The 19917-nt window shown below is 38.2% G+C and overlaps 1 protein-coding gene and 1 non-coding gene across 4 annotated transcripts in view; one reads left to right on the forward strand and one right to left on the reverse strand.

Moving 5' to 3' along the window:
* LOC109009023 (serine/threonine-protein kinase tricorner-like) overlaps positions 1-19917 on the reverse strand; it is a 31738-nt gene that overhangs the window by 3978 nt on the left and 7843 nt on the right. For 2 of the 3 annotated variants that reach the window (XM_018989358.2, XM_018989366.2), the window contains exons 6-10: positions 15702-15781; positions 14822-14906; positions 8918-9049; positions 8706-8819; positions 7868-7915 (exon numbers count right to left, since the gene is read on the reverse strand). In XM_018989358.2, coding sequence (XP_018844903.1) covers positions 7868-7915; positions 8706-8819; positions 8918-9049; positions 14822-14906; positions 15702-15781 — 459 coding nt within the window. Of the gene's footprint in view, positions 1-7867; positions 7916-8053; positions 8289-8705; positions 8820-8917; positions 9050-14821; positions 14907-15701; positions 15782-19917 lie in introns of those variants that run through there. The other variant, XM_018989374.2, reaches the window with a different exon arrangement.
* On the forward strand, positions 2192-2320 carry LOC118344342. Its single transcript, XR_004798114.1, has one exon. It is a non-coding gene; the product is annotated as a small nucleolar RNA snoR80 (small nucleolar RNA).

A 19917-nucleotide genomic window follows, 5' to 3' on the forward strand; every position in this document is an offset into this window, starting at 1 on the left:
TCTAAAAACACTTCCTCCCTTCCCATTATAGTTGACCAAGCACGACAACCTCTTCAATTCTCTCTCCTTTTTAAGGCAGGTCTAGCCAATGAAGGTTGGCTAGCCTCAATAGCAATCAAGAGAGCTCTAAACTGTTCCTCAAAACCCTCACAAGATACACCCACACAATCCTTTATCTCATCCACCTTTCTCATCACCCAATCAGAAGATTTTTTATTCCACTCTATACAAGGGAATATAGAACATAAAGGTTCAGGAGAAAACTCCTCTTCAGATCCACTTGAAACTCCAATTTCACCATCCTCATTCTCTGTACTCCTGCTAAGAACCATTTGCATCTCTAAAATATTATTCTAAGAACAAATGGGCCCATTCTTCAAAATTCCAGACACATTTTTGACCTGGTTCCTTGTCCCCTCATTCCCATCTTCCTCTTCCACCATCACTAACCCTTCCTCCCTTCCCCCCACCCTTACTCAATTGAGAACTCTGAACAAACAACAAATCTTCTTTCCTACCCTTCTCCTCACTCAGTGCAACCTAATCACTGCCTGAATCTGAGGAAAACTGCATTTTCTCTGTCACTGGAGAACTTCCGACGTCGAGGACCCCCCAGAACTCACCTCCTCCTCCGTCGACCCTTTTTGTAAAGAAGAATCCACAAAAAGAGTCGATCTAAAGCTTCCTTGCATACTGTCACGAACCAGACTTGTAGATATCCCCTGTGATGACGTTGTCGCCATACCATTCCTTGCCAGAAAGCACCCTGAAGGATCGCCTCCCTCCATCGCTCCTTTCTGTGAAGACTAAAGACCCATCGGTGCCGACGAGCAACTGGGTTGAGCTTCCTTCTCCTCTATCAAGCTAGAAAGTCTCGGTGACGCCCTCGCCACCATGCCATTCCTCATCGGAAAGCACCCTAAATGATCGTCTCCCGCCATCGCTCCTTTCCGCGAAGACAAACGACCCATCGGCGCCGATGAGCAACTGGGCTGAGCTTCCTTCTCCTCTAAGAGCACTGGCAATGGACTAGCCATTGCCAAGTCCAAGTCTAATTTGCATCTGATTTTGAGATAAAATCTCTGGCATTGGAATCGGCAAAGCCATAATTTTCCAATTTTAGCTACAGTGAAATCCTCTCGCTAGTCATACTTGGCGAGTACCTGTAAAAGGAGCAAACATATATTTTATTCTTTCTGCTCTCTCTTTCCCTCGTGTTTTCCATTTCCCTCGTATTTGCCCTCGTTTCTCGTCTTTCCCTCGCCCTTTTTTTTTTTTTTTTTCTGCAGCTCCATCGCGGCTTCTCTCTCTCTCTCTCGCTCGTCTCTCCCTCTTCTCTCCGTTTGCCATTTTCTTTTTCTGAAACTCCTCTCCCTCTTCTCTCTTCCTCAATCGATTTTCTCTCCATTCGTGGGTCGATCTTTGACGGTTGTGCAATTTCCCCTCTCTCTCTCTCTCTGTCGGCTTGGCTCAAGAACGCGACACTCTCTCTCGGTTTGGGTTGGTAAGACTACCGAAACTTTATTTGGGTAAGCTTTTCATTGTTGATTTTGAGTATGAATTTTTTAATTTGTAAAATGGGTATGAATTTGTGGGACAGAGGTTATTATCGTTGCTGATTTTTCTACAATTGTTATTGCTGATTTATAGAGTATTTTGAGTATGAATTCGTGTCCAGCCAAACCTCCTCTCAGATTCTTAGAGTTGAGAGCCCATATTTTTTTTTTTTGTGTTTTCGGTAACTACAATCTGCTGTAGTTATTAGAGTTGGTGTTGGTTTTCTGAAGTTGGTTGCTTGGTTCTGTATTGTTGTTGCCGTTGTTGCTTTTTTCTGAAGTTGGTTGCTGTTTTGTATTGTTGTTGCTGTTTTCTGAAGTTGGTTGCTTGGTTCGGTAACTACAATCCGTTGTAGTCATCTCAATTCTCAATTCATTTTCATCTCTGCAGAAGTTGATTATTATTGTGGACCTGTTCGACAACATCAATTTGACCTTTAGAATTTGAATTCTTCTCATTGTAGTTGTTTTAAAACTGCCCACCGATCCACATGGTTCATTTATTAGTGCCTTTGATCTTGGTATTGATGCATTCCATAATGAAGCTATTGTAAGGATTTGGGGCTGATTCAATGCATCTCATCAACAGATTTTCCCTAATTTAAGCTCTCCTTTCATGTAAGCATGTTTTAGGGTGTATTTATGTGTGTATGTAGTAGTATATGTATGTGGGTAATGGCTTGGACGCTACATTAACGTTTGTGGCTATCTTGATCGATGGTTGCTTTCAATACCATTTGATCCCGGAAACACCACATATATTATTTGTTACAATTGTTAAGACACTTAAAAAAAAAAAAAACAAGTATATGTATGTGGGTATGTATGCATTTCTTTATGTGCAGAAGCTAAATCCTAATATTTTCTGCATGTATAACATGATTTGCTACTGATCAAAAAGAGATGAGTAGATAATTATTGTTTAGATAATATTGATTTAGATTGAGTAGAACATTAACATCAACACATCCAACCAAAAACAGAGATGAGTTTGCTGTTCTTTGCATAACAGATGAGTAATAAAACTTGTTTGCTGTTCTTCTTTGCAAAATAGAACACTGAGTTTATTTCTTTGCTGTTTTTCTTTGCAAAACAGAACCAGAATTTTATTTCTTTGTTGTTTTTCTGCATATTTCTTTGCTTTTTTCCTTTGATATTTTTCTACATATTTCTTTGCATACCAGATCAGCAAATGAATTTTATTTCTGACTCTGATTTGGAGCATATTTGTGGACTGTTTGCATGTCAGTTTGTTTAATTTGTGACAACATCAATTTGATGTTCTCTTATCAAAAAACTTTTATAGAACGTATTTTTTTGAGAATTTAGTGGTTGCCCAGCCACATGTGGGCTGGATAAATATGTGGCTGGGTAGCAACTAATTTGTGGACTGTTTTGTGGATAAATATGTGACTGGGTATTTATTTGTGGGACTCTTGTATGGGACTCTTTTGTATTTGCACTAAGTTTGGGACTGTGTTGCTGGACTTGAATGGGACTGTGCTGCTGGACTTGAATGGGATTGTGTATGTATTTATTTGTGGGACTCTTTTGTATGGGACTATGTAGCTGGTTTGTGTATGGTTTGTGTATAATGTGTATGGCTTGCTAGTTTTAGGTTCTTCTATTTTTTTCTCGGTTCTGATTATATATTTTTTGTAACTTCTATATTTTTACTTCACATTTGGAACTTCTATATTTTCACTTCACATTTGGAACTTCTATATTTTTTGTAGATGAAAAATAATAGGTTGAGGAAAAAAATTAGTTGGAAAACAATAATTTTTAAGTATCAAATTAAATTATTAATTAACATATGGTTAGTGTAATTGCAAAATATGAAAAACAAAATATTATTATTATTAAAAAAATAATATTATATTAATATTTCGACTAATCTAATGGCTAGTCCAATGTGAATTCATCTAGCTAAAGATTAAGGCTATAGCCAAAACTTAAATTCTAGCTAAAATTTGGACTTGGCAATCGCCTAGTCCAATGCTCTAACGAGCAAGAAAGTCTCGGTAATGCCCTATGTTCCTTGGGCCTCCAAACAACAGAACGGGTAAATAGGCCTCTAACCAGCCCATTTCTTTTGTCTTCTTCGCTCGACCCAAGCTTCTCCTCCAATTGTTTCTCATTTAATTCAAGGCCCCCCCCATCTTTTGGCCAAAGCCCATCATAAGATCCAATCCTCCATCAACCTTGTTCAGCATAAAATCAATATTTTCCTTGCATCCAATTAATTCAGATTGTAAATGCCAAAGAGTCCCTTCCACTTCTCCAATTTTTTCCAACACATTGTAATTCCTTCCAATTACTTCACCAGAGTTATTTCGCAGGAGTTCTGTCCCACCTTCCTTCCTCCCTCCATCTTCCAGTAATGTTACCCCTCCTTCTTGCTCTAAACAAATTTTAAAGAATCGGCAAAGCCATATACATAGGTCTAAAACAGAAAAAATGCCTTAAGCTACGTAGGCACATTATAGACAAGAAAACCACGGACGTCCATGCCATTGAAATCAACAGCAATGGCCCAAGTACAAAGTGTTCTAAAGAAAAACTTGCAGCTCCTCCTGCGATCTCTCATTGTCTTCAAATGTCCTGTCATTCCGTTCCTGCCATATACAACACATAATGCATATAGGGATCATCTTCTATACGGCTTTAATCTGTTGCATGCCTCTTAGATTGGTCCAGCTGGCTAGCAATGCCACCGCTGTCTCTGGCATAACCCAAGACAAGTCTAATCTACTGAATACCTCATTCCATAATACTCGAGCGGTCTTACAATGTAGTAGGAGATGGTTTACAGACTCTCCCCCTTCTCTACACATGCAACAACACCAATTTACAATGATTACACTTCGTTTCCTCAAGTTGTCAATTGTGAGAATCTTTCCCAACGAAACTGTCCATACAAAAAACGCTGCTTTGGGAGGCGCCTTATGTCTCCAAAGCCTTCTCCATGGAAACTGAGTTCGGGGTTCTTGTGTGAGAGCCTTGTAAAAGAGCGAACTGAGAATGCCCATTTACCATCTAGTATCCACCACACTAAATCTTCCTGTTGAGTGCTTGGTAATATAGAGTATAGAAGGCTGTAAAAATCTGAAAAGCTGCTCATTTCCCAGTCTTGTGCCGCTCTACTAAAGGTGATGTTCCGACGGATCTGCTCCCCCAGATATCTCCATAACTTCCGCCACTGATACATCTTTAGCACTAGCGATATTGAACAGAGAAAAATATCTCTTGTAGGGTACTATTACCACACTATATATCTCTCCAGAATTTGATCCTAGAGCCCTCTCCCAGAAGAAGTCTAGTATGTCTACTCAAGGCCTCCCAACCTCTTCTAATGTGTTTCCACAAACCCACTCCATACGCCCCCCTTACTTCGTTAGTGCACCATCCCCCTCATAAATCCTTATATTTGCTCTCAATCCCCAGTTTTTACAGAGCTTCTGGTTCCTTATGATATAACCACAATCACTTGCAAAGTAAAGCCCGATTAAAGGTCTCCATACTTCTAATGCCCAAAACACCATTAGAAATAGGGTGGCATATCGTCTCCCATTTGACTAAGTGAAATTTGAACTCCTCCCCCACTCCACTCCACTCCACAAGAAATCACGTTGGGATTTCTCAATTCAAAACAACACACTTGCAAGTAAAGGAAACAAGGATAAAAAAATATGTTGGTAAGTTAAGAGTATTTTTTATCAACATCATCCTACCACCTTTTGACAAATACATCATTTTCCATCCCACTAGCCTCCGTTCTACTTTCTCAACCACTGTGTCCCATATAGAGGATGCTCTCGAAGGAGCCCCCAATGGAAGGCCCAGATAAGTCATGGGGAGTGAGGCTATCTTGCACTCCCAACGTGTTGGCCAACTGTCGTAGGTTAAGAACACCTCTAATGGGCACCATCTTTGATTTGTCGAAGTTCACTTTCAAACCGGATACTGCTTCAAAACATAGGAGCAAAGCCTTCAGTGCTCGAATTTGATTTTGATCTGCCTCACAAAAGATAAAAGAGTACCATTTGCAAACAATAAATGAGATATATTAACGGTTCCCCTCTCAGGGGATCCAATCGAAAAACCATCCACGAAACCATTATTAGCCAATGCCGAAGTTATCATACTAAGCGCCTCCATCACAATAACAAACAGCAAAGGCGACAAGGGATCTACTTGTCTTAAGCCTCATGTGCTATGAAAAAATCAACCGGACTGCCATTTATCAACACTGAGAATTTCGCCATTGATATGCACCAACGGATCCAAGTCCGCCATCTCTCCCCAAAGCCACACCTCCCAAGAAGGTAGAGAAGGAACTCCCAGTTAACATGATCCTACGCCTTCTTCATATCTAGCTTGCAAATGATCCCTGTTTTTGACAGCCTTTAACCTACTATCCAGACATTCATTGGCAATAAGAACTATATCAAGAATCTGTTTCCCTTTTACAAAAGCATTTTGAAGTTTTCTAATGATCTTCCCCAACACCTCACTTAGACAGTTCGCCAGCACTTTGGAAATGCAAGAAAAGTGGTGTTAAGGTTTTTCTCGAATTTTCCCACCAAGAAAAGCTCCTGGAACACCCACATAAGATCTTCTTTTATCAATTCTCAACAAGTTTGAAAGAAACTCATAGAGAAACCATTAGGCCCCAGTGCCTTGTCTTCCATTTTCTTCACTACATCATAAACCTTCGCCTCCTCAAAGGCCCTCTCCATCCGAGATACATCATTCACCTCAATGACGACAAAAGCAAGGCCATCAAGTGTAGGTCGCCATCCCTCCTGCTCAGTTAGGAGCTGCTCAAAGAAGCCTACTACATGTTCTTCAATAACCTGCTCTTCCTTGCATTCAACACCATCAATTTTCAACAACTCAATGTTGTTGTTTCTCCAATGGAAGTTTGCAATTCTATGGAAATATTTGGTACTTTGATCTCCTTCCCTCAACCACAAGGCTCTCGATTTTTCATTTTTGCTAGCTCGTCCTGTGTAAGAGGCCGCATCTCTTGTAATCTCTCAAGCTCTTGGATTTCCATCACCTTGCTTTTCTTGCGCTCCCTTATATCTCCAAAAGTCAGTATATTCCAAAGCTTCAGATCTTTTTTTAGCGCCTTCAATTTACCTGCTAGAATGAAGCTAGGGGTACCCTGAAACTGATACGAGGACCACCATTGTCTCACCCTCTCTACAAAGCCTTCTGACTTCAGCCACATGTTTTCAAATTTGAAATACCTTCGCTTTCTTTGAATACCACTGCAATCAAGCATGATAGGCCAATGATTCAAGCAAAGACAAGACATTCATTTTTGCCATACATCCGGAAAATGACTTTTCCATTATGGTGATATTAAGAAACGATCCAAACGAGACCAAGACTGATTGTCATCCCATTCAGGGATGACTAAAATACCTTTACCCTTTCCTGTACCATACTCTATCATCTTCAAAAACCTACCAGACTAATTATGGCCCCCCTGCAGCATAAAAACTGTCTCCCTCCCTTCTAGTCTGATAATCTACCATCTTACCAAATTTCTTCAGACAATCCTCCATGACCTTTGCAAACCAATCAACCATACCTCCAGATAAGTATAAAGAAATAGTATATTTCCTGCCCTTTTCTGAAATGCAGAAAGCATTGCCTCCTTTTCTCCTGAATACGAACACCTTAGCTTCTATACATAAACTTCTGATCCATCACTAAGATAACAACTAACCAAAAAAGGAACACAACCAATCCAAGGTGGGGGAAGAAACACACAGGAAGATCAAGAAACATTCCCAGCAGAAACCACTGGAAATGGGAACTGGAAAGTCATCGAGAGAGAAGAGAGAGAACACCTCCAGTTTCAAATAGTTATCATAACTCAAAACACATACTCTTAAAACCATTTACATTGATGGTTAGATGTATGAAAAACACTGTTGGAATGGGTAGAGAAAAGATACTTGTTGGGTTAAGTTTTATCTTTCCATGCCATCAACTTCCTGATTTTCTCTTCTTCTTGTTTTTGATAAGTAAACAGTTAAATTATATTAATACGAATAGGCATAGCCCAAGTACATGGGGAACTTCCTGATACTCTTATTAATTTACTAATTCAAAACTCACACCTCACTCCCGTTCCTAAATACTCTAATGGAAAACCATCACCGGCTGAACAGCATTTTGGCTGTTGTAAGCTTCTTTGACTTAATAGAGAAATACTTAACAAGCAAACAACAGGAATAAGTGAATTACTTTGTGCCAATTAGTTTGTTCTTTTGTGCAGAAAGATTGCATACCTTCCTCATGAGTCCAGATCCGGTTCTTGCTTGTGAAGGAGGATCTACCTATTCCACAATTAGTTTTTGTCAGGGTTATGGTACAAGACAGGCATGATATTGAACGGAAGCAAAGATCTAGTAAAACATTTAAAAAAAAAAAAAAACAGAGAAGAAAGCAATCAATCAGATGATATAAGAAAAGGATGACAAATCAGTCTTTTTTATTTACATAATTGCTCAAGGAAAATTCTAGCCATAAGACCTCAAGTGTAACACCCGTATAACATTGCTGATATGCCAGGTAATCAACCAATCATTTTTTATGGTTGATGTGGCAGGTAAACAAATTTGCAAGAGCAGCCCAGAATAAAATACATAAAAACTTCTCATCAGAATAAAATGCTTCATCATCTCAGTAGCAGACTAAAGAATCCCAGCCCTATCCAAAAGAGATAACAAAAAATTCAGATCTTCTTGAAAATAAAGCATAAATCCCTATCAAAAAAAAAATAAAAAATAAAGCATAAATCCTAGCATACAGAGAAAAGCACATGCTTAATACATACAGAAGCTTTGTTGAAAGAGACATCTTTTTTTATATAGGTATAAGGAATATTATTAATAGAAATTTGTCGAGAGAGAGATCTTGACCTCATACACCTACACATTTTATACACCAACTCCAAGTGTCTCAATGGAAACATAAAATAAAAAATTCTTTCTTTTATTTTTCAAAGGATTAAAAAAATTATCTAAGGCAACATATAAATACAAAACAAAAAAATATTCAATTGAAAGTCAAACACAATTGCACAACCATGGCCTTTACCAATAATCAAGGGTGGTAACACCTTACCTCGTCAAATTTCATAAAATTTTGTGTATCAAGTTCCCCATTGACCTCTGGCTTAAATGCTGCCTCCATTTCATAGAGTTTGTCCCACACAACATCTTTGAACCAGGGATGACTCTGATAAAAGGTACCATTAATAACAATTCTAAGTTGGAAGAATACTAGAATGCAAGATTTTAATTCGGTCAGTCAAAGAGAGAACAAAAAAATTATACTTTAATTTGGTTCAGCCCTCCAGTGCTAAGCCTATGTTCAGCATCACATAGCAATCTACAGATCAAATCCTTTGCTTCAGGTGTCAATCTAGCCTCCTCTGGAAACTTTAAATGATGTTTCCAATGCACAATCTATCATCCATGAATCAATATGTCAATCAATGAACTCATAACATATTAATTAACTTTCTAATCACGCCAAGTTTGAACTATAAGTAACAAAAAAAGAACAATGTGTTACAAACTTTAGCAGACTATAGATGTTCTGCCAAAAATACAAAGGACTAGGAGAAGGACAAAATGACCACAAAAAAGCAAATCAGGAAAACGTCAGATGAATAACTTCCTCAAGGTAACTTATTTGATTCACATTAAAGAGAATGCTTACCAGAACTTCCCCCTTTCCTTACTAATTAATGCAATTCTTTTGAAGTCTAAAAATCACCTTATATCCTACTAAAATGGTAAAGTTGAAAGATTTACAAGCACCTTCTGTTGTCACTGGATCTTCAAGGGGTAATGCTGCTTCCCTAGATATTTAATGTACTTATTTAATGTACTTACTATACATATTTCTTTACCTCTAACAAGAAAACAACCTAAAAGCACATTCTCATAAGCTGTTCAACACTTTAATAATGTGTTGTGGTGTCATACAAGAAGCCTACAAATCCCACCTATACCCGAGGGGTTTGAGATGAAGAAAGGACACCTCACAAGTTGTAGTCCATATTCAATAGAGAAAGAAAGGTGGGGCAGGGAGGCTAGAAATAACTTCTGACTAACCAAGAAAATTCACCTTAATCCATCTCAAGGTTAGCACTTGAATATCACAAGAAAAAATGCTCACGGAAAGAATTATTTCCTTAGCACTTCTTAATGCCTCAATCTAACAATTGAAGTTTTGGGAAATTCATTGCCTTTGAAAACAGTTAAGTAGGTTGAGTCTATGGGTTAAATGATGCCTTTTTGTTTTATCTAATCTTAACCTAACCTCATTATGAAATTAAAATGGCTTCATCATAGCCATGATAAAGTGTGATAGGTCCAGCCAACCTTTGAGGGAGGCCACAAGAAGGCTTTACAAGAGACCTAGAAACCGAATTATTAGAGTTAACCCAGCCTTTGGACTGAAAGGTGTCAACGATATATATATGGCAGTAAATATGCATATATGTATAGGAGACCATTTTGTTAGACACTAGGCTGCTGTACAGTTTCCCTATTTAGATTGTTTCCTTACTTAGATTGTTACCTTATTTACATATTATTTGTAGGCTGTAATTAAGGGAATTCTGGGCTTTTTAATAAGAAGGAAACTCTCGATTGAGAGGTATTCAAACCAATTTGACATGGTACCAGAGCCCTCACTCTAAAATTTCTAGGGTATTTTTTTCTTCTTGTCGGCGTTTTTGGGCTGTCGGCAGTCTCTGTTCTTGGGCCGGAGCTTTCTAGGGCTGTCGGCAGTTTCTGTTCCAGGGCCGGTGCTTTCTGGTGTTGCCGGCAGCTTTTGTTCTTGGTGGTCGGCACTTTCTGGTGATCTTGGGCTATCGACAACTCTTGGTTTTGAGCAATTTTTGTTTTGTGGTAGTCATGTCAGGCGAAAATTCAATAATTTGCTTTAATGGCAAGTATTATGCAAGTTAGGAAGGAACTATGGGATCATTTTGATGGGTTTTCTACGGCTCCTACTGATCTCAAAGAATTTAGTTCATGGTCCAGCAAGGATGCCAAGATTGTTTCCTAGCTATTAAGTTCTATTGAACCACATATGGTCAACAATCTTCGTTCGTTTACTACTACTAAGGAGATGTGGGATTATTTTAGGCGAGTCTATTATCAAGACAAACTGCCCGGAAGTTTCAAGTAGTAGAGTTAGAAATTGCAACTACAAACAAGGTAATCTTTCTATTGAACAATTCTATGATGGATTTCTTAATCTGTAGAGTGAATATTTTGGGATAGTTTATTCTAAAGTTCCCAAGGAAGCCTTAGAAGCACTGCAAGTTGTCCATGCTAAGAGTCAAAGAGACCAATTTCTGATGAAGCGAAGACCAGAATTTGAGACTGCGCGAGCTAGTTTGATAAACCATAATCCTGTTCCTTCCTTGGATGTGTGCTTGGGGGAATTATTACGAGAAGAGCTGCGTCTTTCCACTCAACTTGGCCTAACTCAAGAAACTGTGACTACTGAGATGGTTAATGTGGCATATGCTGCTCAAGGGAAAGGAAGATCCAGGACACAAATACAGTGCTACAGTTACAAGGAATTTGGGCATATTGCAAAGCATTGCAGCAGGAAATTTTGCAATTACTGCAAGAAGGACATATCATTAAAGACTATCGCGTGTGACCTCAGAATCCAAGGTCAAGCATTTCACACTGTTGTCCAGTCCAATTTAGCTAATGTCCCCTCTATTCCTGCTCCAGGGCAGCAACCTACAGCCGGTTCTTCATCTACTCTTACACCCGAGATGATCCAACAAATTATTGTCTCCGCTTTCTCTGCTTTTGGCCTTCAAGGTAAGGGAAACCTACTCACCTCTCCTTGGTTGGTTGACTCTGTGGCTTCCAATCATATGACTAGAAATACCGATGCTTTACATGATGTTCGTAAGTATAAGGGTGACCAACACATTCAAATAGCCAATGGTAGTACCCTTCCTATCACTGCAATTGGAAATCTAGGGTCTTCTTTCAATAATGTATTTGTGTCACCACAATTATCTACGAATTTAATTTCTATGGGACAGCTGGTAGATAATAATTGTGAAATTCACTTTGATCGTAATGGTTGTTGTGCAGGATCAAGCGTCGGGGAAAGTGATCACGAAGGGGCCTAAAGTGGGATGTTTATTTCCTCTTCAGTTTTCCATTTCCAATTTTGATTCCTTTGCTTGTACTATTGTTGCTAATAATAATAATGTTTGGCATAAGAAATTGGGACATCCCAATTCTACTGTTTTGACTCATCTTATGAAACACCGTTATTTGGGGAATAAAGATTCAGTTTCTAATATGTCTTCTGATTGTAGTTCTTGTAAACTTGGTAAAAGCAAATCTTTACCTTTTCCTTTACATGGCAGTTGGGCTTCCACGTGTTTTGAGATTATTCATACTGATATATGGGGTGAGTCCTGTACTTTCTCATGTTCAGTACAAGTATTTCGTAACCTTCATTGATGACCAAAGTCATTTCACATATATTTCCTTCGATCTAAAGCTTATGTGTTCTCCACTTTTCAGGCTTTTGTTGAGACCCAATTTTCTACTTGTATTAAGACACTACGTTCTGACTCTAGAGGGGAATATATGTCCAATGAGTTTCAGGATTATCTCAGAACCAAGGGTATTCTCTCCCAACAATCCTGTCCTTACCCCCGGGCCAATAGAATGGGGTGGCTGAGCGTAAGAATCATCATCGTTTGGATGTTGTTCGTACTTTGTTGATTGAATCTTTTATGCCTCCTAGGTTTTGGGTAGAAGCCTTATCTACAGCTGTTTATTTGATTAATCGTCTACCCTCTCAAAGTTTATAGTTTGACTCTCCGTATTCTCGTTTGTTTGGTGTCACTCCTGAGTATAATTCTCTTCATATATTTGGTTATGTCTGTTTTGTTCACTTGCCATCCATTAAACATCACAAGCTTACTGCTCGATGTGCCTTCCTTGGGTATAGTAACGCACATAAAGGGTTTGTGTTATGATACAGATGATAACAAGCTTCGTGTCTCTCAAAATGTGGTTTTCTTTGAAAACCAATATTTCTTCCAGTCTTGTGTTCTTAATGATTCTGATTTTGTTCAGCTTCATATTTTTGATAATGTGTCTTGTACTATTGAACACTTTAAGCCAGGGGTTGTGTACCAAAGACGTCGCCCACAGTCTCCACTGCCCCTTCCTAACACTGAACCAACGTCTGATACCATCCCACCTGAACCTCAACAGTCATCTTGAGTTTCACGTCTCCTGGATAGGTATGGGTTCTCACATACTGCTCATCAGGCTACTCTTGATACTACCTCTGTGCCCAAATCTTACTCTCAGGCTTCTACTCAAGCTTGTTGGCGGCAAGCTATGCAAGAAGAATTTAAGGCTCTTCAAGACAACCACACCTAGGACATCGTCCCATGTCCTGATGGAGTAAAACTCATTGGATGCAAATGGATATATAGCATCAAGCTATGGCCTGATGGCACCATAGAGAGGTATAAAGCCTGTTTGGTGGCTCTTGGGAATTATTAGGAGTATGGCCTTGATTATGAGGAGACCTTTGCACCCATGGCCAAGATGACTACTGTACGAACTATTATGGCTATTGTTGCTTCTAAAGGATGGTCTCTTCAACAAATGGACGTGAAGAATGCATTCTTACTTGGAGATTTGAAGGAAGAAATATATATGACTCCTCCTCCTGGTATGTTCACTCACTCCTCCACTGAAGTTTTTCGGTTGAAGCAAGCACCGCGTGCATGGTTTGAGAAGTTTTGTACCACTCTTCTTGATTTTCATTTTACTCAAAGTCAGTTTGATTCTTCTCTCTTCCTTAAGAGGACTGCCATTGAACTTGTTGCACTTTTAGTATATGCGGATGATATTGTTATCACAAGGTTTGACCCTCAGTTGATTGAGCAACTATAGCAGCATCTCAAGACTATCTTTCATATGAAAGATCTTGGCCCACTTCAATATTTTCTTGGTCTCGAGGTGCATTATTGTCCCAATGGTATGTTTTTGCATCAGCACAAGTATACCCAAGAGATTCTCACCTTGGCTGGTCTTCAGTCTGAGAAGTCAGTACTTACACCTCTGGAGGTCAATTGAAGCTTTGTCAGGAGGAGGGTGAACTATTATATGATCCATCTCTGTATCGGCAGCTAGTAGGGAGTTTGAACTATTTGACAATTACCCAACCAGATATTTCATTTGATGTACAGCAGGTTAGTCAATTTATGCAAGCTCCTCGTCCCTCTCATTCAGCAGCAGTACGACGGATTCTTCAATATCTCAAGGATACATCTAGTAGAGGGTTATTAATTTCTACTGGGAACTCCTTACAGTTAATGGGTTATAGTGATGTTGATTGGGCCAGTTGTGTGAATACTCGCCGTTCAGTTACTAGTTGGTGCATGTTCCTTGGTGATGCTCTTATTTCTTGGAAGAGTAAAAAGCAGGATCAAGTCTCGAAGTCCTCTACCGAATCTGAGTATCGTGCGATGTCACCAACATGTGTGGAGATTGTGTGGCTTCGGGGTTTGTTGGGTGAACTTGGTATCCCGCAACTTACCCCTACTCCTCTTTATATGGATAACACAAGTGCTATTCAGATTGTTGCCAATCCGGTATTTCATGAGCGCACCAAACACATTGAAGTAGATCGTCATTCCATTGGTGAAGCACTTGATCAACATGTTATTACACTTCCTCACATTTCCACCAAACACCAAACTACTGTTGTCTTAACCAAGGCTTTGTCTAGTCACCACCATCAGTTCATGATTTACTGCCATATATATATGTCGTTGACATCCCCCCTCCAATTGATGTTGGTCGATCAAGAAGAAACATGTATATATGTATAGGAGACCATTTTGTTAGACACTAGGCTGCTGTACAGTTTCCCTATTTAGATTGTTTCCTTACTTAGATTGTTACCTTATTTACATATAATTTGTAGGCTGTAATTAAGGGAATTATGGGCTTTTTAATAAGAAGGAAACTCTCGATTGAGAGGTATTCAAACCAATTTGACAAAAGAGCAGCAGGGAAAGAGGAAAAAAAAAAGAAAGAAAAATGAAAAATGATGGTCTGCCATTATGAAAATAAGATAACCTAAAAGCTAATTATATATAATATGTTTCAACTAAAAAGCCAAAATCGAACAAATGATTTTAGCAGATTAACCTTTCTGCAAGCTGTTACTGGGTCATCAGAATAAAATGGGGGATAGCCAACGAGCATCTCATACATTATTGCACCAAGTGACCACCTGCAACCAGGCAACTGGATAAGAACCCATGAAAAGGTTAAACGTAGAATGACACCACTTTACTTGGAGATAAAAAGAATATATTAATATGTGTTCCTCGGGGTGTGTGTGTTTTCTGCCATAACAACCTGCACTTTGTGTGGGCATAATGTGTGTATAAGCAAGCACAAGAATGAAGAAGAACATAAATTATACTTTTAGCCGGATGATTATAAATGATGTTTTTCACTTTTCAGTTGTGATTAGCTTTATTCCATTCTTTGCAGACAGTGCAAGAACATTGTAGAATAAAGTCCGATAACATTTTGGACTTGATCATAATTTAAGGTACAAAATGCAAATGAGAGCCCAAGAACCCAAATTAATTCAGAATACTCTCAAACTCCATCCCATGCCTTAATTTCTTCTAGTGCTTTTGCATAAATCAAACTAGATGGTCTCAAATGCAAAATTTTCACAGATCACGCCCATTTTGGCTTTTTCACTGTTTTGAAAACCTGTCCTTATTTTTGGACTTTTGAAACATTAACTGCCTATTCATAAGACAGGTGTATAAGTATAACTCTGCATCTTACAGAAAAACAGTCCAATTCTGATTGAATCTATTTTTGCTTCTTAGAACAGTTTTACACTAACAAGGCACAGAGTTCATCCTACCATTTTTCAGCTACTAATGCAACGCAATAGCACAGCATTGTATTCACTCCATAACACGAGAATGAAATTCAGTGCAAAGGGATGCACAACAATCAATTATGAACTTCAAGAAAGTGCATCAATTTATAAATCACGAACCAGTCACACTCCACACCATAGCCTTTTTTTAGCAGTACTTCAGGAGCAATATAATCTGGCGTACCAACTGTTGAATATGCCTGTAATTGAAACAACATATATAAGAACACATGAAAGTGAAGACCTTTAGGAACATTAGACTTTAGAATCAACAGGATGCAATTACATAAACAGAATACATATGTCACACGATTTAGATCTTCAATAAATTAGTAATACGTCTGATAACCAAGATGATAACAACATGTGCCGTGTTAAAGCACTGAAAATAACCAATACAAAGGCGATGTTTGGTTAGTAGGATTTTCAAGAATTCTTGAGAAGTTTTGAGATTGTTTTTATTGGGTTTTGTGAAAGTGGGTGGTAAAAATTAAAAATTGATTTGTTTGGGGGAGACAAATCCTAGACTCGGTCCTTATTGCTAATGAGTGCTTGGATCATAGGCTGCGGGAGGGAATTCCAGGTATTCTATGCAAGCTTGACATGAAAAAGGCATATGATCATGTGAATTGGAAATTTCTTTTATACTTGCTCGGGAGGTGTGGCTTTGGTGATAGGTGGACCTCTTGGATTCGACATTGTGTTTCCACCGCTTGTTTCTCAGTGCTAGTTAATGGCATCCCTGCTGGTTGTTTTAACAATTCTCGTGGATTGAGGCAAGGAAATCCACTATCTCCTCTTCTTTTTGTTATAGTTATGGAGGCACTTGACCGGATGTTGAAGGCTATTGTTGGAGGAGGTTTTCTGTCAGATTTTCGATGGGTAATGGTAATAATGGCTCTATCGTAATTTCACATCTTTTATTTGCAGATGATACTCTACTTTTTTGTGAAGCGGATCATGGCCAGATTCAAACTCTACGAGCACTTTTACTATGTTTTGAAGCCGTGTCGGAGCTTAAGGTGAATCTAGGTAAGTCCGAGATGGTTGCGATGGGTGTGGTATTCTAATCGTAACTAAATCTGCAATTTTATGATTTGTATAAGAGAAATTGAAGCAAAATAGCTATTAAACAATGACTTTGGTTTACTAAAGACATCAACATATTGTTTTAGCTCGGTAGAAACAAAATGCTTTCCCTAAGGATTATTAAAAATCGAAATAGAGAACGAAGTAACTAGAAAAATTGTTATGATCCCCCTCTTCTATAGGGATCATCGAGAAGTGGTTTGTTTTGAATGCATTCAAACAGATGCCTAGTATCAATAGCCTGGCGAGCCTTCAGGATTATAAAGTGTCTTCGCTACCTATAAAATATTTGGGCCTCCCGTTGAGGGCAACTTTTAAGGCTAGAGCCATTTGGGATGGAGTTGTGAAGAAAATAAAGAAAAGGCTGGCTGGTTGGAAACGGTTGTACTTATCGAAAGGGGGTCAACTCACATTACTTAAGAGCACTTTAAGAAATCTCCCCACCTATTTTTTTTATCTTTGTTTCCTTTATCTGCAGGGGTGACGAACAGGATTGAGAAATTATTTCGGGCTTTTTTTTTTTTTTTTTTTGGGGGGGGAAGAAATTACATCTTGTTAATTAGAATAAAGTTTGTTCCCCAATTTCAAATGGGGGATTGAGAGTGTGCAACCCGAGGACTTTCAATAAAACTTTGTTGGGGAAATGGTTATGGAGGTATACTTCGAGTCGTTGTGGAAGGAAATTATTGACTATAGACACGGAAGTGCTAGGGGGGGTATGGTGTGCGCTTACGGAAATTTATTAGGAGGGGATGGCCGAGTTTCGAAAATCATATCCGTTTTATGGTTGGAGAGGGTACCAGAATCAGGTTTTGGCAAGATATTTGGTGTGGAGATCGTGCTCTTAATAGGGCTTTTCCAGCTCTCTATCATGTTGCAGCTAACACGGATGCTTCTGTGGCGGATCTGTGGTTTTTTCTCATGGCTCTCACCAATGGAATGTCCTTTTCAATAGGGATATTCATAATTGGGAATTACCCACTGTTTCATATTTTTTAAGATCGATATACTCCATGGGAAACACTACGGCGCAGAGGGATAAGATGCATTGGAGGTCTAATGGCAGCAAGAAGTGCATAGTCAGGGCATACTACAAAATATGGCATTACAAGCTAATGTTCCTTTCCCTTAGAAAAATATTTGGAGGTCTCGTGTGTCTTCTAAAGTAGCTTTCTTGGTATGAACTACTGCTCTTGGTAAGATTTTGACCACAGACAACTTGAGGAAGAGGGGATGCGTTGTGATGGATTTAGGGCTGTAATCGAGCTGAGCCGAGCCGGTTTTTGGCTTGCTGAGCTCGGCTCGACTCAAAATACTCGAGCTCGAGCTCGAAATTTTTTTTTATTCTTTGTTCAAGCTCGACTTGATAAGCTAAACACTTAACTCGAGCTCGTCCCACAAACGAGTTCGAGTCGAGCCGAGCTCGAGCTCGAGCTAGAATTGTGGATTTTTTTATTTTTTGAATAAGATTTAATAATTAATAAAAATAAAAAATCTAATATTAAATTTATACAACTAACAAGTAGAATCTCTATTAAATTATAAAATTTTATAAAATTTATAAATAATTAATATCTAACTAGTTGATATTTATCCAAAATAACAATGTATTATATGCCTACATATATTATTAGTACATACACTTTATATGATAGCATATATCTATTTCATATATGGTTCCCACATACTAGTATATTAAATTATTAAGTTTTATCGACTAATTATTATACAAATTATAAAATATACTTATGAAGTATATTCACTATATAGACATAAATAATTAGATTACATATTATATATTTAATTATAAAAGTGGTTTGCTTATATTATTAGTTACTACATATATATGTGTATATATACATAGGTGTATATATATTTATCAATATATGACTGAGTTTTAATCGAGTCGACTCGAGCATAAACGAACGAACCTTAATGAGCCTTAGCCGAGCCGAGCCGAGCCGAGTTTTATCGGGTATGTGTCATTTACAATTCGAGTGGGTATCTGCTTTCACGAGTGAGCTTTTTTTTTTTAAGAGTCGAGTTCAATTTGAGTTTAACCGAGCAAGTACCGAGCGGACTGTCGAACAAACTCGTTCATTTACAGCCCTAGATGGATTGGTGCTATATGAACGTATAAAAAAAAAGGGATTGGTGCTATATGTGCAAAAAAATGGAGAATTAGTGGACCACCTATTATTGCATTGTGAGGTGACAAGGGTGTTGTGAAATGAGATCTTTAGAAGAATCAATGTCACTAGGGTAATGCCATTGAGGGTGGTGGATTTATTGGCCTATTGGAAGGAGATTCAAGACTGTCCTCAAGTGGCAGCAGTGTGGAAGATGATTATGTTGTGCATCATGTAGTGTATTTGATCAGAAAGGAATGAACAATGCTTTGAAGATAGAGAGTGTACAATGGTGGAGCTTCAGAATTTTTGTGTACACACTTTAAGAAAAGTAGGGAGTTAAAGCTTCTTTCTTGGGCAATCAACTACGACGTTAAGGTTGGTAGCTCAAGTCGAGGGAAGACTAAAAGGAGGGCATCATGAAGACGTTCTCGTAGAGGGAGTTTCGGGTGGAGTATTAATCTTACGGGAAACAAGGGGTTGGGGTTGGGGAGGTGTGTTTTTATTCCAATTCGGGCTTGGTGTATTTTGGGTAGTTTTTCATAGGCTTTTTGGGTCTTTAGGAGCTCTCTAGTATGGGCTAAGTGTTTTCTTGTATACGTCCAGTGTACTTGGTTACTCCTATTGATATACATATAATATTTTTACTTATAAAAAAAATGCTTTGGTTTCCAGCCATTGTGCTTAATGGAAACAATGTTCATGAATGATTTCTTGACCTTAATCAATTGATCTTAGAATGTATTTAGGTTTCTTTTGTATATCTCCTGTATGCACGGGCTATGTCTATTTCATTCTTATCAATAAAATTTACTCTTACTTATCAAAAAAAAATTGCTTAGATAAAAAATTTTTGAGATGTATTTGTATTGGATTTTGTGAAAGTTAGTCGGGTAGGTTTTGAAAAATTGTTTGGATAAATTTTTGTGAGTTGTTTTTTTGGGTTCTTTTTTTTTTCTTCTTTTTTTTTTTTGTGTTTTTTGTTTTTCATGAAAATCTAGGCAATGAATAGATGAAAATTTTTTTTTTTTTTTTTTTTGAGAAATAGAAAATTTCCTTGAGATTTAAAGATGTTTGGACTGAAGTGGAAAAACTTTTGAAAAAAATAGCAAACCAAA

Source organism: Juglans regia, chromosome 1 (assembly GCF_001411555.2).
Source record: "Juglans regia cultivar Chandler chromosome 1, Walnut 2.0, whole genome shotgun sequence".
Classification (NCBI taxonomy): domain Eukaryota; kingdom Viridiplantae; phylum Streptophyta; class Magnoliopsida; order Fagales; family Juglandaceae; genus Juglans; species Juglans regia.